At 37.3% G+C, this 22360-nt stretch overlaps 1 protein-coding gene across 1 annotated transcript in view; it reads right to left on the minus strand.

Moving 5' to 3' along the window:
* Positions 1-4842, minus strand: part of CCDC175 (coiled-coil domain containing 175) — a 108189-nt gene extending 103347 nt beyond the window's left edge. Inside the window, 2 exon segments of the mRNA XM_020986157.2 lie at positions 2431-2516; positions 4738-4842. Of these exon segments, the coding sequence (XP_020841816.2) occupies positions 2431-2516; positions 4738-4813 (162 nt within the window). The 5' untranslated portion in view covers positions 4814-4842.
* Positions 4843-22360: the final 17518 nt, after the last annotated feature.

A 22360-nucleotide genomic window follows, 5' to 3' on the forward strand; every position in this document is an offset into this window, starting at 1 on the left:
GTCAGAGAAATGAGGAAGGAGATTAGACATCTAGCCAGGTGATACCCTCGGATGGAGTGCATGTAGCACGTACTTGCTATGTAATTAGAATTGTATTAAATATGATCAATGTATTATCTATGGTATTTCATTTTGTTATATGTACTTTGTTTTGCATATGCCCTATGAGTTTGATCTGCTGCATGTAACCTTACTGAGGTGCTGTGGTACTGCATGAGCTATATTTCAAAGATGCCGCGTGCAACTATAATGTGGATATTGTGTCCTATGTACCTATATGTCTACTCTATATTTTGGATTGTTACCTAGGACTATGAGGTAGCTAGGTGGTACCGTAGATAGAGTGCCAGGTCTAGAGTTAGGAGGTCTCATCTTTGTGAGTCTAAATCTGGCCTCAGACACTTACCATGTGACCCTGGGCAAGTTACTTAGCCTGTTTGCTTCAGTTCAGTGAAATGAACTGGAGAAGGCAATGGCAAACCACTCCAGTATCTTTGCTAAGAGAACCCCAAATGGGGTCACAAAGAACTGGACATGATTGAAAAACAACTAAACAGCAACCTACAACTATGCTATATGACAATGGACGAATGCCTTTTATGTAACCTTTTAGGCATGCCGGTGATTTTAGAGTCTATTTTTTTTTAATTGGGGGAAGGCCATAGAAGGGTGTGTCTGTGGATAGAATGCATGTTTGCACCATTCTAGGGGCAAGAGACAGTCTTACTCATCAGAGGAAATTCTTTAGAATACATTTTCTCCAAATCAATGCATGGGATGTAACCCAAGGGAGGTACTGATTGGGCAGCTGTACTACCAATATGGGCAGCTGAAAAGAGGTTCACAGTGGTGGTGAATGTCATAAAGTAAGTAAAGTAAAGCAAGGAAAGTTAGGAGTAGAATGCAATGAATGTTGCAATCTAGGCCATGCAGGGGGCATAACAATAGTTCTAAGAAATGAAAAGAGGATGAAGAGAAAAAAACAATCAGTACACTGAAAAAAATCTCAGCATATGCATACTATTCCACACTATGGATCTCCCACCTCTTCAAAGGAGTGAGGGAGAGGTGCCTTCTCATATCTCTTCTTTGGGGCTATGCTTGTTTTTTGCAATTCTGCAACATTCACTTTTGATTGTTTTATGGTGGTCATTCTCTCCACTTACACTGCTGTAGTCATTGGTATATTGTTTTCTTAGCTCTGCTTACTTCACTCTGCATCAGTTCACATAGATCTTTTTATGCTTCTCTGTATTTATCATAGTCATCATTTTTTACACCATAGCAACATTCCATTATATTTATGTACTACAATTTGTTTAGCCATTCCCCAACCAATGGGTACCTTTTTTGTTTTCTACCACAAAAAGTCTACAAATACTGATTTCTAATATACTGCCATGAATGCATTTATATCTCTTCTGACATGGTGTTAGGAGATTAACTGAGCAAGACTTATTACGTGATTCAATTCCTTGTTATTTATCTTTCATTCTGTTTTAACTAAATGTTTTTTGTTCTGATGTCATGAATCACTCAACATAGTCTGGCACAGGGTCATTGGTAAGGGGCTCAGGGATATGGATTTGAATAGATCCTTACCCAAAATAGAACTTAGAACCTAGAATGTAGTTAGAGGCTCAAGAGTCTTGTGGAAAGGGAGAGGGGCATGCAACACCCAATGCACAAACTAAAAGAAAGTCACATCTGTCCCCAAAAATCGAACAGTAAAAACAGAAGAAAAAAACCCAACAACAAATGTTTATGCATAAAGCTTGGGTTTTTTTTTGTTTAATTTTTAAAAATGAATATGACTAAGACATTGAGGGAGCATAGCCATGTGGGCAGAAAATTGGTCTTAGATTCAGCCAGGAAGAGTGTGGTTCAAGTCTTGACTCTGAAACATAATGAAGTATGACCCTGAGCAAGTCACATAACCTCAGTGCTCCGAGAACTAGCCTAAATCTTCAAGTTACAGAGTAATTGTCGAGCTGCCTTAATAAAAAGGAGTGTACTCACAAGGAGTTCCCTAGACCAGTGAAAGTATAGGTCCAGCAAAAAAGAAATGTCAACTCTGTGGCCTATCAGTGAGAAAAAAAAAAACAAGCTTGTATAGACCCAAAGTATTCTAGATTTTTCAAATTCTTAAGGAATACTAAACAGACAAAATCATGGATGGTTTCCATCCAGTTGGTAACAAAGTCTCCTCTCAGGAGCTTGGCTCTCTCTTATTACACTTGCATAACATTTTTTCTTATATTTACTTATGTGTCATGTGTCCCTGATAGATTATAAGTTTTTTATGAAGACATGGAATGTTTTATCTAAATTTTTTAACTCCCCCAGTGCTAAGTACATTGCTTTGTATGTGGTAGGAACTTGAATATTTAACTAAGTTTGCATCAACAACATTTATGGGTCATACGATACCAGTTTTTTAACTGCTTCAGCAATGTCCTCAAGAACCGTCTTAGCTTCTTGGTTGAATTGAAATTGTTCATTTTTCAGAGTTTTTTCTTCAAAAAAAAAATTAAATTCATGGATTATTTTTACATGCGATGTAACATAATTTTGACTAACGGTATTTATTTATATAGCAATGTCTTCTAAAACAGAGGGTTTGACCAAGAAACATTACATATTAAATTAATTGTTTTTCTTAAACTACTTTTATAATACACAAATAGGCAACCACCATGCAAACTCAGAAATTCCCCTGTCGCATCCTAGCCTTCTTGCTGTTCCATATCTCCCTCTGCCTTATACCTCCTACACTATTTTTTATTCCCATTGTGATCTCCAGGCCAAGTCTTCCTTCTTTTATCCCCCAATCTATTACAATGGTTTCAGTTGCTTACCTTCATTCTTGACCTTATAATTGACCAGTTCAACCTTACATTGTTCTTCCAACCTTAAACATCCTATCTGCTTTTCCTATATGTGCCAGCCCCAGGATTATTTTTACCATCTTCCTTCTCAGCACCTTATCTCATGCTGCTGAACAGCACTGCAGAAAATCACCTAACCATGTCAATTAGGCTCACTACAATTTAATGTTATTTCATATCAACTGGACCACCAATGAACTTGCTAACTGGATTCCTGAGAAAGTTCTAGATTGAATATTTAGAGTCATAATTACTCAATATCTTAGAAAAGAGAATAATGATTATACAGAGCCAACATGGCTTCATCAAGAACAGGTTACCCCAGACCAAGCTTATTTCCTCTTCTGATATGGTAACTAAACTCTTCACTCAGGTGAATACTGTCTAGTTTACCTAAATTTTTGAAAGCAAATACTCTGATGAAATTCTTCATACTACTCTTTTGGAAAAGATAGAGAGATGTGGGCTGAGAGATAGTACAATGAAATGCATTTGGAATTGGTTGAATGGCTGTATTCAAAGAGTGGTTGTTGATGGTTCAATGTCAGCTTAGCAAGAGGTCTCTGATAGAGTGACCCCAGAGATCTGCGGTTAGCCCTGTGCTGTTTAAGACTTTTATGGATGATTTAGATAAAGGCAGAGATGACATGCTTATCAAATTTGCAGATGACACAAACTGGGAGAGATGACTAACAGTGTATGAGAGTGCCAGGTTTTTTAAAAGATCTGGACAAATTGGATCACTGGGCTGGATCTAAAAAGATTAAATCTATTTTCTTCTCCAGCTCATTTTATAGATGAGAAAACTGAGGCAAACAAGGGTAAGTGACTTGCCCAGGGTCACACAGCTAGTAAATATCTGAGGTCAGATTTGGACTCAGGTCTTCCTGACTCCAGGCCAAGTGCTCTATCCATTGCACCACTTAACTGTCCTCAGATCTAAGATTTAAGATTAATTTAATAACTGAGTGGAGGAAAGACTGGAATGGGAAGAGAAAAGGCAGGAAGACCAGCCAATTAGCCGATCATTGCGAAAGTACAGATTTGAGGTGATGAGAGTCTGTACCAAAGCGGTGTCAGTATCAGATGAGAGAAAGGGTTTTATATGAGAGATTTTATGAAGGTGGAAACAACAGGATTTGAACACTGATCGGATGTGGGGGGTTGAGAGAGTAAGGAGTCAAAGTGGACACCTAGGTGGTGAGCAAGGGTGTCTAGGAGAATCTTGCTACCTTCAACAGTACAAGTGAAATTTGGAAAGGAGGAGAGCTTTGGGGGTAAGATAATGACTTGGATCTTGAAATGTTGAGTTTAAGAGATCTTCAGGATATCCAGTTTTAGTTTAATAGGAAGTTGGAGATGCTAGTCTAGAAGATGAGAGAGAGATTAGGGCTAGAAGAGAAACCACGGGAACTAGTGAGATCATCAACTGAAATGGTATGGAAGGAGAAGAAAGGAGGGCCCAGGACAGAGCCCTGGCCCAGAGTGGTCCTGGGGACATGGAAAGCTCTTTCTACCTTTACTCAGGAGCCTTGGAAGAGAAGGCAGCAGATGTAGTATGGCAAAAATCCCACGGGCTCAGAACCAAAAAGGCCCTAAGTTCAAATGCTCTCTGTGCCTTATTTGCTATCTGGCTTTGACAAGTTGTTTACCCTTTCTGGGCCTTGATTTCCTTCTTTGTAAAAAGAGAGAGTGATGGACTAGAGGACCTTTAAAGCCCCTCCCAGTTCTTAAATCGAAGCTTCTCTAAGGGATGGAAGAGGATGAGGACACCAAGCTTTCCCACGCTTTCCCTCCCCCTTTCTTCCACCCTCCATCCATGTTTCTACAGAATCTAGAGGATCCTTACCCACTTCAAAGAGCTTCTCCAGCACTGCTAAGGCCACTGAAGAGCCCAAGGAGAGAGGGCAGAGACTGTAATCCATGGCTGCAGAGAAAGGAGTCTGCCAGTGCTTACAAGTCTGGGCCAGTTGCCATGGCAACAAGAGCAGGCTAGGTGTGTGGTGGAGGAACAGAATTTCCCAGAGTCCTCTGGGGATGCGAGTGGGCACTGCAGGAAGCATCTCAGGGGCAGTGGAGGGAAAACCTGCTTAAAGTGGGCTGGCCCTGTCCCGGCAGCCTGAGCCACCTTCTAATACAGTACCCACTCAGAAGCTTCTTCCACTCTTGTAAGGGTACACTGGGAAAAAATATTATCAAAGTTTTCACATATGTGCTTTATAAAAGCTCACTAAAATTTTATATTTATATCACTCTAGTCCTCAAAAATCGATCACTCATCCACCTAGCTCTTTAGGAAAGGGAATCTTTCTCAGTATGTAGACCTGAAAGTAAGGCTTCTGAGTTCTATGCCTGACATAGGTTTACAATTCAATTCTGCAAATCTGCCTGCCACCCAACTCTGACCCATGGCTCCAAGAAGCGGTAGCATGTGCATCAGTTACACCCCAGTTGAACTATCTCATCAGATGGGCTAAACCAGGTTGAGAACTGACAGGCCTCAAACCTCTCAGTGAATTAGGAGAATGTCTACCCCAAGCACGTGAAGACTTACTCCCAGCAGAATGGGTAGGTAGGAACAGTTTGTTCCAAAGGCTATGAAGGTGGCTAAAGTAGGTGCTATGGAGTGATTAGAGTTTGGTCAGACGTTGAAGACACTAAGGTCATCCATTTCATCCTGTGCCATCACCAGTCATCTTGACTTTTGTCTTGCCACTGGACTTCTATGACTCTGGAAGAGAACGTGAGGCTAACAACTTTGTGCAACTCTGCCTCACTTAAATCAATTCACACACAAGTCAAGACATCACCCCACGATGTTACTGGTCCTCTTCAAAAACAAAGGACAAATGGTGACAACAACAGTTTAATTCATAGGCAATGAATTTTAGAGCTCTCAAGGCCATGCTCTCTTAACCTGTGCTTTACAGGAAAACGTATAGGTTCTAGAAGCAAAATGGTGAAAAAGTGACTACAAAGTCCTACCATTGAGGATACATTGTAGTACCAGTACTGCAGAGAGATATTTGGCCCTGGAGTCAAGATTTGAGTTCAAATCATGCTTCAGATGCTTATTGCCTATGTGAACTTAAGTAAGGTCCTTAAACTTCCTATGGAAAATTTTCTTCGATTGTAAAATGAGGGGATTGTATTAGAGAAATAGTGCCTCAAATCAAAACGGGAGCTACTAAATGTTACATAAGGATCTCTGTGGGCACATACTGACTTAGAAAATCACATATTAACATTATTTATGTTTTATTGTATTTTTATATATTTTGTTAAATATTTCCCAATTACATTTTAATCTGGTTTGAGCCCCGCTTGGGGCCACACAAATGTTTGACACCTGTAAAACAGATGATCTTTGAGATCCATTTGAGTTGTAGCTTCAGTCCCACAAGCCCCAAGAAGCTTATAGCTTAATAGAGGAATGAGATAAATATCAATAACTCTTGTGCCAATAGTGAGGGTTGTGTGTGCACTTGCATGTCACAGGTAACACCTGAGGTGCTCTCATAGCAAGCAAGAGTAGTCCAAACCCTAAGGAAACTGCAAACATCTCTAGTATCTTTGCAAAGAAAACCCAAAATGGGGTCACTAGAGTTTGAGATGACTGAGACAACTCAAAAACAACTCCTGCCTTTAGAATTTAACCAGTAAGAAAGTGTAATGTATATTTTGTCCACGAGATGGCAAAATACTCAAGCCACAAGCTAAGTTGTTTCCTGACAGTCTACCTAATGTGGCTATAAGGGTAACCTATGGGAGAAGTTTGAATGAGCCTTCCTAAAAGTTACACTATCTCCACTGACAACTAGAGAGGGCTCTGCCTACAACCTCTCAAGCTCCTCTTCCTCCTACCTGGTGGGATATGCTCCATATGGCTCCACTTGGTGTGCAGGCCATCAGCCCTATTTAAATATTGATATACGGCAGGAGTTCTTAACATGGGGTCTGTGAACTTTTAAACTACATGTAATCATATCTGTTACATAATTATATATTATACATAGTTATAATCTTATAACTATATATACTATAATTATAACACAATATAAACAGAACATAGTTGTAATTATATATAAATTATATATAGCTATGTATTAATTATAACCACATAATATATAATCATACCATAATTATGTAATATACTATGCATATATAACAATATAACTATATCATTATAATTCTATGACGTAGAATTATAATATAATTATACACAATTTTATTCTAATTATATATAATATGTGATTGATTTCCTTTGTGATCCTATGTACTTTAATTTATGTTAAATATTAAAATGTTTTATTTAATAGGATTAATTATCTAATAGCTATTTATTTAATTATTAATATTGAATATTTATATTTATTAAAATATGTTAAAACATTACTCTGAGGTGTCCATAAGCTTCATGATGCTGATATAAAAAAGATTAAGAACACCTAGTAGACATAATATATTCCCATTCATAAATTCAATAAGCATTGGTTAGGTGCAATCTATGTGCCAAGCACTGTTCTTTTCACTGGGAACACAAAGACAAAAGTGAAAGAGTTCTTGCTCTCAAGTCAGTCGCAATCTACATTCTTTTTTAGGGCAAGGATTGTATATTACATTTTTTAGCTTTAAGTTATCAGCACTGTACAATAAAACTTTCAGTTAAGCATTAAATATTTCTAAAAGGCATTCTGTGTTCAGGTTGCTGCTAGGTCAGTAGTTCTTAAAGTTTTAAAAATAATTTGATAATTGTATTTTGGCCCAGAGATACTAAGTTGGTCAGAAAACTGTTCAGAAAGAGATTACAGGGGACCCTTTGCTGGCACTGGTTACTAGCAACTGGTGCTAATTGGAAATTTTATTGCCCTTATGCATTTCTGGGTCACAGTTCTAGGACAGAGAGGAGCATTGCTGGTCAGTCAAGGAAGCAGGAGGCCGTCATCACAGTTCCAAAGCAAATAGAATTGCTAATAATTATGGTTGCAGGGGACCGGGCACCTTTCCTTGGTAAAGATCAGAGAGCAGACACACCTCTTGTAGTATCACACCACCCTGGACACATCAAAAAATTTGCAGACCTCCAGAACTAGCTCTGAAAATAGCAGCACAAAAAAGCCTGAAGCTTGGGACAGTGCCTACTCACCCCACAGTGAGCAGAACCCAACTTTAACATTAAGTTCAAAGTCAAGAAATAGGCTAAGCTATAAACAAGGCCCCTAAGAAAAAAATCTCCAGGGCCAAATGGATTAACAAGTGAATTCTACCAAACATTTAAAGAACATTAATTCAGATATCAGATAAACTATTTTGAAAAACAGGCAAAGTAGGAATCCTACCAATTTCTTCTACAATACAGATATGGTGCAAATACCTAAACCAAGAAAAGCCAAAACAGGGAAAGAAAATTTTATGTATCAATTTCTGTAATGAAAATTGATCCAAAAATTTAAATAAAATACTAGTAAGAGATTACAGCAATATATCACAAAGATCATATACTATGAGCAGGTGGGATTTAGGCCAGGAATGCAAGGCTAGTTTAATAGTAGGAAATGTATCAGCATAATTGACCATGTTAACAAAAGCAACAAAAATCAGATGATTATCTTAATAGACATAGACAAAGTATTTTATAAAATGTAACACTCATTCTTACTTTAAAAAAAAACTCTAGAAAGCATAGGAATAAATGATGCTTTCCTTAAAACAATAAATAATATCTGTCTAAAACTATCAGCAAGCATTATCTGTAATGGAAATAAGTTAGAAGTCTTCCCAATAAGATTAACAGTGAAGCAAGGATGCCCGTTATCACTGCTATTATTCAATATTGTATTAGAAATGCTGGCAATAGCAATAAGAGAAGAAAAAGAAGTCAAATTTATGAAGAAACAAAATTATTATTCTTTGTAGATAGTATGATGGTATACTTAGAGAACACTAGAGAATCAACTAAAAAACTACTTGAAATAATTAACAATTTCAGCAAAGTTGCAGGATATAAGATAAACCTACATAAATCATCAGCATTTCTATGTATTACTAAAAAAGTCCAGTAGCAGGATATAGAAAGAGAAATTCCATTTAAAATCATTGCAGACAGTATAAAATACTTGGAAGTCCACTTGTCAAGACAAACCCAGGAATTATATGAACACAGTTACAAAATACTTTTCACAAAAATAAAGTCAGATCTAAACAATTGAAGAAATATTAATTGCTCATGGGTTGGCCGAGCCAATAAAATAAAAATGACAATTTTACCTAAATTTATTACTTATTCAGTGTAATCTTAATCAAACATCCTAAATTTTATTTTATAGAGGTAGAAAAAATAATAGCAAAATTCATCTGGAGGAACAAAAAGTCAAGAATATCAAGAAAATCAATGAAAAAAATGTGACGTGGCAGTACTAGATCTCAAACTGCATTACAAAACAGTAATCAACAAACAATCTGTTACTGGCTAAGAAATAGAGTGGTGGATCAGTGGAATAGATGAGGTACACAATCCGTAGTAGTAAATGATCATATTAAGTAATCTAGTATTTGATAAATGCAAAGATCCAAGCATTTGAGAAAAGAATTCACTATTTCACAAAAATCACTGGAAAAACTGGAGAGCTGTTTGGCAGAAATTAGGTATAGAACAACATTTGGCACCATATACCAAGATGAGGTCAAAAAGGATACATAATTTAGAAATAAAAGGTGATATCATAAGCGAATTAGGGAGTATGGAATACTTTACCTGTCAGATCAATGGATAAGGAAAGAATTTATGACCAAACAAGAGATAGAGAACATTATAAGATATAAAATGGGCAATTTTGATTATACGAAATTAAAATATTTTACACAAATAAAACCAATGCAGCAAAGTTAGTGAAAAATCAGGAAATTGGGGGGGATTTACAGCAAGTTTCTCAGATATTTTTTCAAACATATAGAGAACTGAGTCAAATTTATAGGAATACAAGTCATTCCTCAAAAGACAAATAATCAAAGTATATGACCAGACAGTTTTCAGAAGAAGAAAAACTATGTATAGTAATATAAAAATGCTCTAAATCACTATTGATTAAATAAATGCAAATTAAAACAATTCTGAGGTACCACCTCATACCTATAAGACTGGCTAATATGGCAGAAAAGGTAAACAACAAATTTTGGAGATTTTGAAAAATTGAGACACTCATGCACTCTTGGTACAATTGTGAACCAATCCAACCATTTTGGAGAGCGATTTGGAACTATGCCTGAAAGGCTATGAAATTCTGCATACCCTTTAACCTATCAATACCACTACTAAAGGAGATCAAGAAAAAAGGTCCTATACATAAAAAATATTTATGGCAGCCCTTTTAATGGTGGCAAAGAATTGGAAACTATGGAGATGCTCATCAACTGGAGAAAGGCTGAACAAGTTGTAGTATATGGTTGTGATAGAGTATTATTATGCTATAAGAAATGATGAAGAAGATAATTTCAGAAAAGCCTGGGGAGACATAAATGAACTGGTACAAAATGAAGTAAGCAAAGCCAAGGGATTATTATAAACAGTAACAACAATATTGCATGATGATCAACTATGAATGACTTAGCTATTCTCAGCAATACAAGGATCCAAGACAATTCCAAAGGACTCATGATGAAAAATGCTATCTACCTCCAGAGAAAGAACTGATGGAAGCTGAATCCAGATTGAAGCATATTTTTTTACTTTATTTTTCTTGGATTTTTTTTTGTCCCTGTTTTCTTTAGCAATGTGGCCAATATGGAATATATTTTGCAGGATTGCATACGTATAATCTAGATCAAAATTCTTGCCTTTTCAAGGAGGGGAAAAGGGAGGAAGGAAAGAAATTTGGAACTCAAAAATTATAAAAAAAGAATGTTAAAATTGTTTTACATGTAATTTAGAAAAAATTATTCTTTTAAATAAAATATTCTTTTAAATTCTTTTTTAAAAAATTCTTTTAAAAACCAAGAAAAATAAATTGATCAAAAAGGCTATTATAGTGTCAGGTAAGACCAAAACATAAACTCAAAAGAAAATGACAATATAAAAACAGCTAGCCAAAAAAAGCCATAAAGAAAAATGTTAATTGGACCCAAGCCCAACAAAAATTCATGGAAGAGTTAAAGAAAGAGATAAGATGGCAGAGGAAAAATTGGGGAAAGAAATGAGAGTGATGCAAGAAAATTATGAATAAAGAATTAACAGCTTGGAAAAAGAGTCACCAAAAATGCTGAAGAAAATAATACCTTAAAAAACAGAATTGGCTTACTAGTAAAAGAGACATAAAAATTGACTGAAGAAAAGAATTTCTTTGAAAGTAGAATTGGCGAAATGGAAAAGGAAGTATGAAAGCTCAATGAAGAAAATAATTCCTTAAAAGTTAGCATTGGGCAAGTGAAAGCTCGTGAGACTTTATGAGACAACAAGAAACAATAAAACAAAGTCAAAAGAATAAAAAAAAGAAGAAAATGTAAAATATCTCATTGGAAAAAAAAAACAACTGACCTAAGAAATAGATGAAGAGATAATTTAAGAATTATTGGACTACCTGAAAGCCATGATTAAAGAAAGAACTCTGACATCGTATTTCAAGAAATTATCAAGGAAAACTGCCTCACTATTTTAGATCTGATGGGTAAAATAGAAATTTTTTTTTAAAAAAATCCACCAATCACTTCCTGAAACAAATTCTAAACTGAAAAGTCCCAGGAACAACACAGCCCAATTCCAGAGCTCCCAGATCAAAGAGAAAATACTTCAAGCAGCCAGAAAGAAACAATTCAAATATCATGGATCCACAGTCAGAATCATACAAGATTTAATGGTTTCCAGGTTAAAGGAGGAGAAGGCTTAGAATTTGATATTCTGGAAGGCAAAGGAAGTAGGATTATAGGCAAGACCAACCTATGTAGTAAAAAAAAAACTGTGTAATTTTCAGGGGGAAAAATGGATATATAATGAAATAAAAGACTTTCAATGAAAAAAATGACTTGAGCTCATTAGAAAATTTGACATTCAAGCAGAAGACTTAAGAGAAGCATAAAAAGCAATATAAAAGAGTCATAAAAGGCTCAATAGATTTCTATATGGGAAGATGATACATGTAACTCCTAAGAACTTTATTAGGACAGCTAAAAAAAAAGTTAACATAGAGAGAAGGCATGAACATGAGTTGATTATGTTGCAATAATCTCCAAAAGAAGAGAAAATGAAGGGGTGAGAAAGAGGAATGCACTGGGAGAAGAAAGGAAGGAGAGGTAGAATGCAGAAAATTTTCTCACATAAAATAGGTGCATGAGGAAGAGTTTTTATGATGGGGGAAATGTGGAGTGATGCTTGAACGTCACTTTCATCAAAATTGTTTCAAAAAGGGAAGAATATATATACACACACTCAGTTGTGTATAGAAGTAAAACTTACCTGACAGAGAAATAGGAGGGGAAGAGAATAAGTGAAAGGGAACAAGATGATAAAAGGGAGGGCAAATTAAGGCAGGCAGTGGTTAGAAGCAAAATAGACTTTTGAGGAGGGACAGGATAAAAAGAGAGAGGGGAAGAAAAAGAAAATAATGGGATGGAGGGAAACACACAGTTAGTAATCATAACTGTAAATGTGAATGGGATGAGCTCACCCATAAAATGGAAACAGATAGCAAAATGGATTAGAAACCAGAATATGTTGTTTACAAGAGACACACTTGAAACAGAAAGACACATACACACAGAGTTAAAACAAAGGACTAATGTGCTTCAGCTAAAGTAAAAAAGTCAGGGGTAGCAATCATGATCCCAGACAAAGCAGAAGCAAAAATAGACCTAATTAACAGACATAATCAGGTAAACTACATTTTGTTAAAAGATGCCATAGACAATGAAGTAATATCAAAAAATATTATAGCAAGTTTCTCTGATAAAGGCTTTTTTTCTCAAATATATACTGAGTATAGAACTGAGTCAAATTTATAAAAGTAAGGGCCATTCTCCAATTGATAAATGGTCAAAGGATATAAACAGGCAGTTTTCAGAAGAAGAAATCAAAGCTATCTGTAGTTATATAAAAATGCTCTAAATCAGTTGTGGTTATGATAGCTGGTTCCTGATACTCTTCCTGACCTCTTCTACCTAAGAGTGGGAGATGGGCCCAGATCTGAGATCAGGTCAGCTTCTGCCTCTATCCGTGGCATCCTGCCCAACATGAGTGCTGCTCTCACACTTCTTTCTGTTTCCATCTCCTTACACACCATGAAGCCAAGAATGGGCCCTGTTCCATGCTGCAACTTTGACAGGCTTCCACTAGATGTGAGATCATACTGGCTTCAGGCTTTTTCAAGAGTCCTTGGGCATCTCTACCTCCTGTCTGTCTCTTTAATCTCTTTGTATGGTATTGGAATAGCAAAAATCCTGCTGATTTAAGGCCTCCCAGTGGCCCTCAGCACAGGCTGCCAAGGTATGTCTCTATATCCATCTCCTGTCATCTACCAGGAGGTGGCTTTATTCCCCACTATGACTGATAGGATATTGGAGATCACTCTAATGAGAAATGGGGGCCCTGAGATCTGTAAGCATTGCCTGGTGATTTCTCACTTACTAAGGCTCTGGCTTCAGGCATTTTAAAGGGCCTCAGGCTTTCATTCATTTCATGGCCCCTTTGTTCTGCCTTCTTGTTTAAGAAGTTGTCTTCTGCTGAGCCATTGGCCAGATTTTAAGAATCTGAGCACCTTAATGGAGGCCACAATGAATCTCACGTACAGAAAGACTGTGGGAGGGATCTAAGAGTGGCCAAATAATGACTGTGAGGTAACAGAGAAAGACCATGAACTCCAGAGACCTGGAGACTGGAGTCTAGATAGGATTAAGGGTAGGAAATGGCAGGAGGGAGGTAACAGACAGTGAAAGTTGGGCTAGGTCAGAGGTAACAGAATTGAAGATTGGGGCAGGGTCAAAGCCACAATACAAAGACAGTTAATTAACTGGAAAGGGCCTGTTACCCCAGGCAAATGCCAGGGACCTGGGCAATGTGGGAAAGTCCAAGGCTTTTCCTTTTTGGGGTCTAGATCCCAAAGACATGGTCTTTTACTTTTATGGGTTCAATTCCCATCCCCATCAGTTCCAAGAAGCTGGAGCATGGTCAGCAGCTACACTCTGGTTCAAACCTGTCAATGAAGTTGGATGGCGTCTATCCCGAGTACATGAAGACTTACTCTGGTAGAATGGGTAGATGAAAACAATTTATTCCTACAGCCATGAAGGTGGCTGAAGCAGGCACTATGGAGTGCTTGGATTTGGTCAGACATTTGAAGATGCCAAGGTCGCCCACTGCATCCCAGGTCATTGCCGCTTGTCCTATTTTGTCTCGCCACAGGACTTCAATGACTCTGGAAGAATAAGGCTGACTACTTTGTGCAACTCTGCCTCATTTAAATCCAGTTCATCCTGTGATATCATTGGTCCTCTTTGAAAATGGAGGATGAGGGACAGCTAGGTGGTGCAGTGGATGGAGCACTGGCCCTGGAGTCAGGAGGATCTGAGTTCAAATCTGACCTCAGAGAAATAACACTCAACTAGGTGTGTGGCTCTGGGCAAGTCACCTAACCCCAAATGCCTCACATTAAAAAATAAAAAAGAAAAGGGAAAGGAGGATGAACAATAGCAGTAGTTAGTTACATTCATCTACCGTGATTTGTTCAGCCATTTTCCAATTGGTGAGCGTCTTAGTTTCCAATTCTTTGCTACCCCCAAAAGAGCTGATAGAAATCTTTTGGTTAAACATGGGCATTTTCCCTCTTCTTTGTTGTCTTTGGGAGAATAGCCATAGCAGCAGTGCTACTGGGGCTCTAGCTCCATTCGGAGCTCTTTTTGGAATACTCTATGTGTTCCAAGTTTCTACTGGAAAAATCGTAGGGTGACCTACAAGCTGAAGGGACCCATTAAAGGAATTTTCATTCAAGACAGTTTAGTTTCTCACTTAAAGGTGTCTCATGAACTATAATTTAGGAATTCATATTTACAGAATATCTTGAACCTGGCATAGTCATTCCTTAAGGAAGCCTTAAGGTTGTTTTAAACTGGAGGAGCAAAAAGGGGTACTACATTTAATTATATTTTGTTGATATTTATGAAACCAGCAAATGGTATGTCAAGGACCAAGTTGGCTAGCTGGAACTCACACTTCAACCCCTCATCTTTCTAGGGAAAGGGACAGAATGGAATCCCTCAGACCATGACTATCTCTTTCCACTGACCCTAGGTAAGGTAGGGATTTCCCTTTGGTTTCTACTTTATTTCCTCTTCCCTTCTTTTGAAAAGTAAGGGATGTGAACTGTCTAGACTCAGGCATCTACATTCAAAGTAGCCTACTCTAGCTACTATAGTAAATGACACTCCCATGGGTCAGGGGGTCAGAAGGAAAAATTCCAAGTTCCATTTAAAAATTCTGCTTTTGAGAACATTATTGAATTATTAATAAAACAAAATAACATCTTGTCATTCCCCCAGGTTTATTCCAGTTACCATATTGAAAAAGAAACTTCCCAGTTAGTTAAATTCTGTGTGGGTAAATAGCCAAAAGCTTCCATTTGTACTCTCTGGAAGCAAAAGCTAACTAAATAATTAAAATACAACCAGACAAGACACAATATTCCTGGTTGATCATAATTTAATGTGGAAAAAGAGTGATCAGTATAAGGGAATATCTTAGAACATAAAAAAGAAACAAATCATAAAAGAATGCCTTATAAGAAATAAGCATGCTGAGGGGGAGGACATAAGAAACAGCAAAGTTTGTGGAGCTTCCTCAAAGTTCTTGCCAAGGGGTGAACGCTTTTCGGCAAAGATTGTCCATCTTTTGTCTTCAAGTGGGCAGCCCAGCCAGGCTGTTTCTGACTTCAACACTTAGTTCTCACTCCTGATCACCAGGGCAGCCCTCTGACTCTCCCACTACTTAGCTCTGCTTCCCTTTCTTACTACTTTATTCTACATTCCTCCTCCACGCTAGTTCAGACTTCCATTGGGATTTCCTCATCCTATCCAGTCCTCTAAATTGTTCGAAATTCCTTCTATCTTAAAGCTAAGAAAAGTGAAAGGATGCAATTTTCAGTGAAGGTTTATACTACTTCCTTACACCTGCAGGAGAAATTTATGGGAACCTGTCCAGATAACTGTAACACTTAAATATGTATTCATTGTCCTCCATGGTGGAATGTGATCTCCTTGAGAGTAGAGATTTTTTCCCCCCTTTTTACCTTCATATCCTCAACATCTAACACATTGCAGGGATAAGGATAGGGAAAGGGAGAGATTTTAGACCAGGGATTTCATCAGTATAGGAAACTATCAATTTTACTAAGACAGGTTGGCACCTTCTGTGCAATGTATAGTCTTAGAGAATTGCCTAGAGCACTGAGAGCCTAAGCTACTTGCCTAGGGTCACAAAGCCAATTTATATCAGACATGGAACTTGAACCCAGTTCTTCCTGCCTTCAAGGCCAGCTCTCTGTTCATAACACCACGTTGCTTTTCCTTTATTAAACACCAAGCAGGTGCTTAATAAATATTTATTGGTTGATTGCTTGCTTCTGGATGTCTTGTTATCGGGCTTTTGTATTGTTCTTTCCTTTTAGAGACTTGATCATTCTATCTTTTACTCCATAATGTTTATTTATTGTACTGGGGCCTTTTTTTCTTGCTCATTTTTTAGTTGTTCTTTTAATTTTTCTGCATGGTATTTTTTGCCCTGCGAAGATCTTTTTTCCCCTCTATTTTTTTGTTATCTTACTCTACTTGCTGTATTTTTTGCTTGTTTGAGGTAATGGAGATTGACCTTAGGCATGGTGGCCATCTTTCCTTGAGGGCTGCTTTAACCCAAGATGGAGACAATTTTAATAGGAATCCACTAGTCCACTGAAGTTTTAGTACCCCCTACCTTCTCTGGGTAGGTCTAGTAGTTTCTAAAACGACTCCAGGTTTTGAGAATATGAGCCAGGTATGCCCAGTGGTTAGACTCTGGCTGTGGAGCATAGCCATCCCAACATTTGGTTGTATGACAGGAAGATTCAGAGCCTCCTGGGCAATGGCAGACACTCAGGGAAGCTTATGAATGAAACAGTAAATAGGTTGACATCCTAATGAAGTTACTTGAAACAGGGGAAGTAGGGAGAAATCAGAATGAAGAAAAAAAATACATTTATTTAAAACCATACCATAACATTGAGGAGTCCTCCATTGCTCTTTAGAAAAAAAAATATTTTCTTCTCAATCATGTGTTTCCATCTGTGTTACCAACTTTATCCTATGGCCATTCTTTGTCAGTCCTTGGTTTTCTGAATACAGAATGAAAGGGGGAACTGCCCAGATTGTAAAAGATAAATTGTTTTCCCTGAGACAAGTTGTTGGAATGACTTTACTTTCTGTTCTGAAAAATAACTGGCATTTATATTTTTTTTGTACAAAGCTTTTTACATCCTTTATTTTATTTGGTCATCATAATAGCCCTCTGAAATGTTACAATTATTATTATCTCCACTTTATAAATAAGAAAAAAGGCTCATAGAGATAAAGTCATTTGCCTGGGTTCATGCAGCTAAATAAATGGTGGAACCTGGACACAATTGCTTGTGGATTACATTCTGTAAATTTTCCACAGTCTGCAAAGGGCATATCCAGCTGCTTCTAAAGAGAGAGTGATGAAAGGAAGCATTAAGGATTGTCTAACTAGGAAGAAAATGGTTGGAAATAGACTGGTTTTTGTTTGTGCTCAACATAATTTCAATTTCAAATAAGGACAAGTAGAAAAGGTGCTTTTGGGAGGTTCATTCTTTTGCATGTAGTGATTACAAATTCTTTAAAATTCTTTGGTGTTCCTCAAACCCTACTGCTTAAAACCAAATAATGTATAAAACAAAATACCATAGAGAACTTCGGCCACTACAAATTCTCCCGTCATTGCCTTTTACACTTGTCTGGTCTCTATGTAACTTGCCAGAGTTACAAGGAGAAAAAATGTTACAAAAGATCTCAGCTTTATGTATACATGAGAGAAGCCCAGAGGATGCTGGTCAGAATTGTATTTTTTTACAATGCTGGTGCTCTCCAGGGGGAAAATGTGTACATGACATGCTTTTAAGCTTGATCTACATTTTCTCCATTACTTTCTTAAGTGTAGACAAACAACAGAACAATAAATCAGTTCTTGGTTTCTAGTTATTACTGATCTCTGAAGTGTAAATGCTCACAATGGAAATTTAGCAATTGATTTCCAGGAGCTAGTTAGAGATAACCTCGCCCGGTATTATTCGTGTATAGTAGCCTGGTCTTTAATCATAAAATGTTTGTTTTTTTAGTTCAGAGATCAAAGACAGTTCCATAGCCTGACACAATGTTAGCTTTAAAAACTGCTGTTTTAGACTTCATTATTCTTAAGCATTTAAGATGTTTTCAGGATACATCCTTTCTTCTCTACCATCCTTGTTATTACTGTATTCTCATCAGTACTGGCAGCAGAAAAAGAGAGAAAAAAAGAAGGCAAAAGAGAAAAAATTCCAATATTGGTCAGACTCCTAGTCCTAATGATTTGTGGTTTCCCTTAGCCCCTCTCTTTCCATCTTTTTTTAAGTGGGAATTCAGTTTTGTTAATTAGATAAATATTTGTTGTTAATTGCACATAAAACACTATACTAGTCACTAGGGGAAATATTAAACAGCACAGGGAATATAGTGACATTGGTTGTTGGCATAAAGCAAGACAGAAGTCACAAATTCCAGTGGTTCCAACTAGGCCTTTTTGGTCTTACTCTTGAGTTAATTTGTACAGCAAACAGGAACATTAAAGGGGATTTGAAAGGAATCTCCTCATCCCTGTGCTACCCAAATCCTTTGTAGTTTTGCTAAATGGAGTCCCTACAATGGAAACTCAGACAAGTGAACCAGGGAAAGGAAAAAATTTAAGGACATTTCAGACCACAACTCAAATAAAAATTTGAACTGAAGGAACAGTAAAGAGAAAAAGAATTCAGAAAACAGACTTTTAAAAATCCTTAAGGCTTTTCCAACTAGTGACTGGGGTTTGGACCCTTCTCCTCCTCCTCCTCCTCGTCATCGTCAACATCATCATCACTAACATTTATATAGCACTTTAAGGTTTGCAAAGCACTTTACACTAATTATATAATGTGATTATAAAAAAGCTAAAGCAAGCCCTCCCTTGAGCTTTGGAGCTAAGGAAATGACAGCTCAAAAGCCACAAAGTGGCCAAGATCAGTGAATGTTAGCAAAGAGCAGCCATTGAAATACTGAAATCCTGAGCCAAGAAAAGCAGCGGTATAAATGATCAAAGGAGACAGCCCACAGGGAGAACAGAGGACCACAAGACTCTCCAAATCAATGGAGAAAGCAGCTCCCATGATGACGTTGCCACTGGACATCAATAGCTCCACGACATCAGAAGCATGAGTTGTCATGACTATACATATTCCAAGGCCCAGCACATTTTCCCCACATGCGACATTCCATGTGTTCCTTGCTTATATACATCTCCTGTTTCTCCTCACATACCGGTGGCATGGTACCCTGTAAGAAAGAGTACCCACTGAGTATAAGAGGGGGTCTTCTAGTTTTTTGTTACATTGTTGATTTAAATGTTTTTTGAAGTAATGTGTCCTCTAGTTGGTGGGTAAAATAAATATATAATTGGAGCTTATGAATTATGTTTTTTAGTGGCCACCAATATATATTCAGTGTTTCCGGGACCTAGAATAGTGTTCAAGAGTGGTTACACTGGCTATAATAGAATGTGATGCATGCATTAAAACGTGCTAATAAGGTATAAAGAACATCCAAAGAAAGACTCCGTAAGGCCAGGGAGACGGACAGGGAACAGGGTGTGTATTCTCAGACTTCAAGTTTTGTTGTTGTTCCGTGGTTTCAGTCATGTTCAACTCTTTGTGACGCCAGTTGGGGTTTTCTTGGCTGAGATATTGGAGTGGTTTGCCATATCCTTCTTTAGCTCATTTTATAAATGAGGGAAACTGAGGCCAACAGGGGTAAATGACTTGCTCAGGGTCACAGCTCACTAGCTTACTAGTGTCTGACACCAGATTTGAATTCAGGAAGGTGAGTCTTCCTGATTTCAGGCCCTGCCTCCAGAGTTCAAGTACAATGCGGCATTTTACTTGGATCATAGAAGCTGGCTAACATTTCAACAGGTAGAGATTGGGGAGATGACGTTCCAAGCTTAGAATACAGTGTGAACAAAAAGGTGGAGGTAAGAGACTGTGGTATGTACTTGGGGAAGATACTGTTTGACTGGAACACAAAAAACCCAGAGGGGATTAGCATAAAGTAAGTATTCTTCCTGCTTATAGACACCTTTAATACCTATCCCCTCCTAGAGCTAGGAGTCTCCTGTAATTCTGGTTTTCACATAAATCCCATATCTTCTGATGAAAAACAACTTAAATTGCCTTCCTGTTGGCAGCTACTTGGTACTAATATTTATTTTTACCTAAGGTAATATTTTACTGTGAAGTACAACATCATTATCAATTACATATTTTATGCTTCTTCCAATGAGCGCCTGTGGAGTAATTAGGAATTAAACTGAGTCTGAAATACTGAAAGAAACAGCTGGATACTATCTTTGGCAAGAGTAATTTTAAATTATTTTTAAAAGCTGATGTTTAAATCATAGCGCAGCAGACAGGCCAATGATGTTGGAGACTGAGCACCCTGGTTCAAATCCCATCCCTCCTTTCTACTGTCTTTGTGACTTTGGGCAAGTCAGCCTCTTTGGGACTCAATTTCTTTATCTATAAAAGGAGGGGAGTGTAGATGATTTTGAAAGTCTCTTCCAACTTTAAACCTATAATCCTATGATCTCTTAAATACTGTTTGCTTTTAACTTATTAAGTAACATTAACCTTATTTTGTAGCTTTAGGGAACTATACGGTAAGAGGGTGAAATTTCTGTTTAAAACCAATTCCAGGAGATAACTAGTAGAACCGAGGATGTGTTCCTTGGAAAAAAGGAAAATGTAGTATGAACATTAAACAAACACAAATGTTTGCACCTACAATGCACAATATTCTCTGCTAGACTGTTTCCCAATGTGCTGGGTCAACAAATTTCTCTCATCTTGGTGTTAATTTCACCAAGAGACTTTGATGTTCCAGGACCTGGAAATAGTACAGTCTCATCTGCAAAAAGGAATATTTGTAGAACCTCATCACAACAGGAACTTACTCTTTTGTTAGGACTTTATATAGAACATCTTCTGTAACACTGTAAACACCTGTGGCAAAAAGTGTCCTAGCCAGTTTTTATTAGGTACAATATGTAACAATAATAATAATGATGATGATGATGATAAACAGAGCTTATAGTTACATCTTTCTTACATTTACAAAGCACTTTAGATAATTTCATTGATAATCATGGAAACCCTTAAGTCAAGCGGTATACATTTTATTACTCCCATTTTCCCTATGAGAAAACTAAGGCCCAGTGAAATGACTTGCTAAAGGTCACACAGTAAATGTGCTCCTTCTGTTGTCTTTACCTTCTCCTTCTGGGTTCTTCTCCACCCTCTTTCCCCTCTATGTCCCTTCTCCCCTTATCTGCATTCCCCCAAGAATCCTTCACTTGGCTCTATTGAGAATAACATATTTGGGGACAGCTAGGTGATGCAGTGAATAGAGCTCTGGCCTTGGAGTCAGGAAGACCTGAGCTCAAATCCAGCCTCAGACACTAACACTTGGGCAAGTCACTTAACCCCAATCGCCTCACCAAAAAAAGCAAAAAAAGAGAATGAGAATAACATATTTGTCTTAATATAGTCTTTGGTTTTTGACCAAAATCTGAATGCAAGTTCTAAATAATGGGTTTTTTTGCGCGTTTTATTTGCATTTTAGAAAAATCTCAATGTAAAGACATGACTTTATATTTATGACACTGTTATCTTCCCATGTATCAGGAATATATTGTCACATTTCCTATCTAGAAGCAGCCTAGAAAAGAAATGATCTATATACTGCATCAAAAGGTTGGATGCCAGTGGCAAAGCAGTTAGTATAATGGTAATCCCCTTGTATCAATCAACCAATTAATAAACATCTTCTAGGCATTACTTTTTAAAAAAAAATCATTTTCAGGTCCTAATTCTCTCTCTACACTCTTCCCTCATTCATTGTGAAGAACGGAAATGTGATACCCATTATATGTATGAAGTCATGCAAATCTTATTTCTGCATTACCCATGTTTTTCTAGGCATTCCTAATACTGAAGCATTGTATTTATTGACTGAATGCAATCATCGTGTCATCACTTCAATACTTTAATAAAAATAATAGTGATAATGAAAATATTGGCTATTATACAAAATATAACAGAATGATTTCCCCGTACTCATTCCTGAAAACCCAGGGGTATTTTTGGTAAATCAAGGTGTTAACATGC

The sequence above is a fragment of the Phascolarctos cinereus genome, unplaced genomic scaffold (genome assembly GCF_003287225.1).
Source record: "Phascolarctos cinereus isolate Bilbo 61053 unplaced genomic scaffold, phaCin_HiC Scaffold_3;HRSCAF=262, whole genome shotgun sequence".
Taxonomy (NCBI): domain Eukaryota; kingdom Metazoa; phylum Chordata; class Mammalia; order Diprotodontia; family Phascolarctidae; genus Phascolarctos; species Phascolarctos cinereus.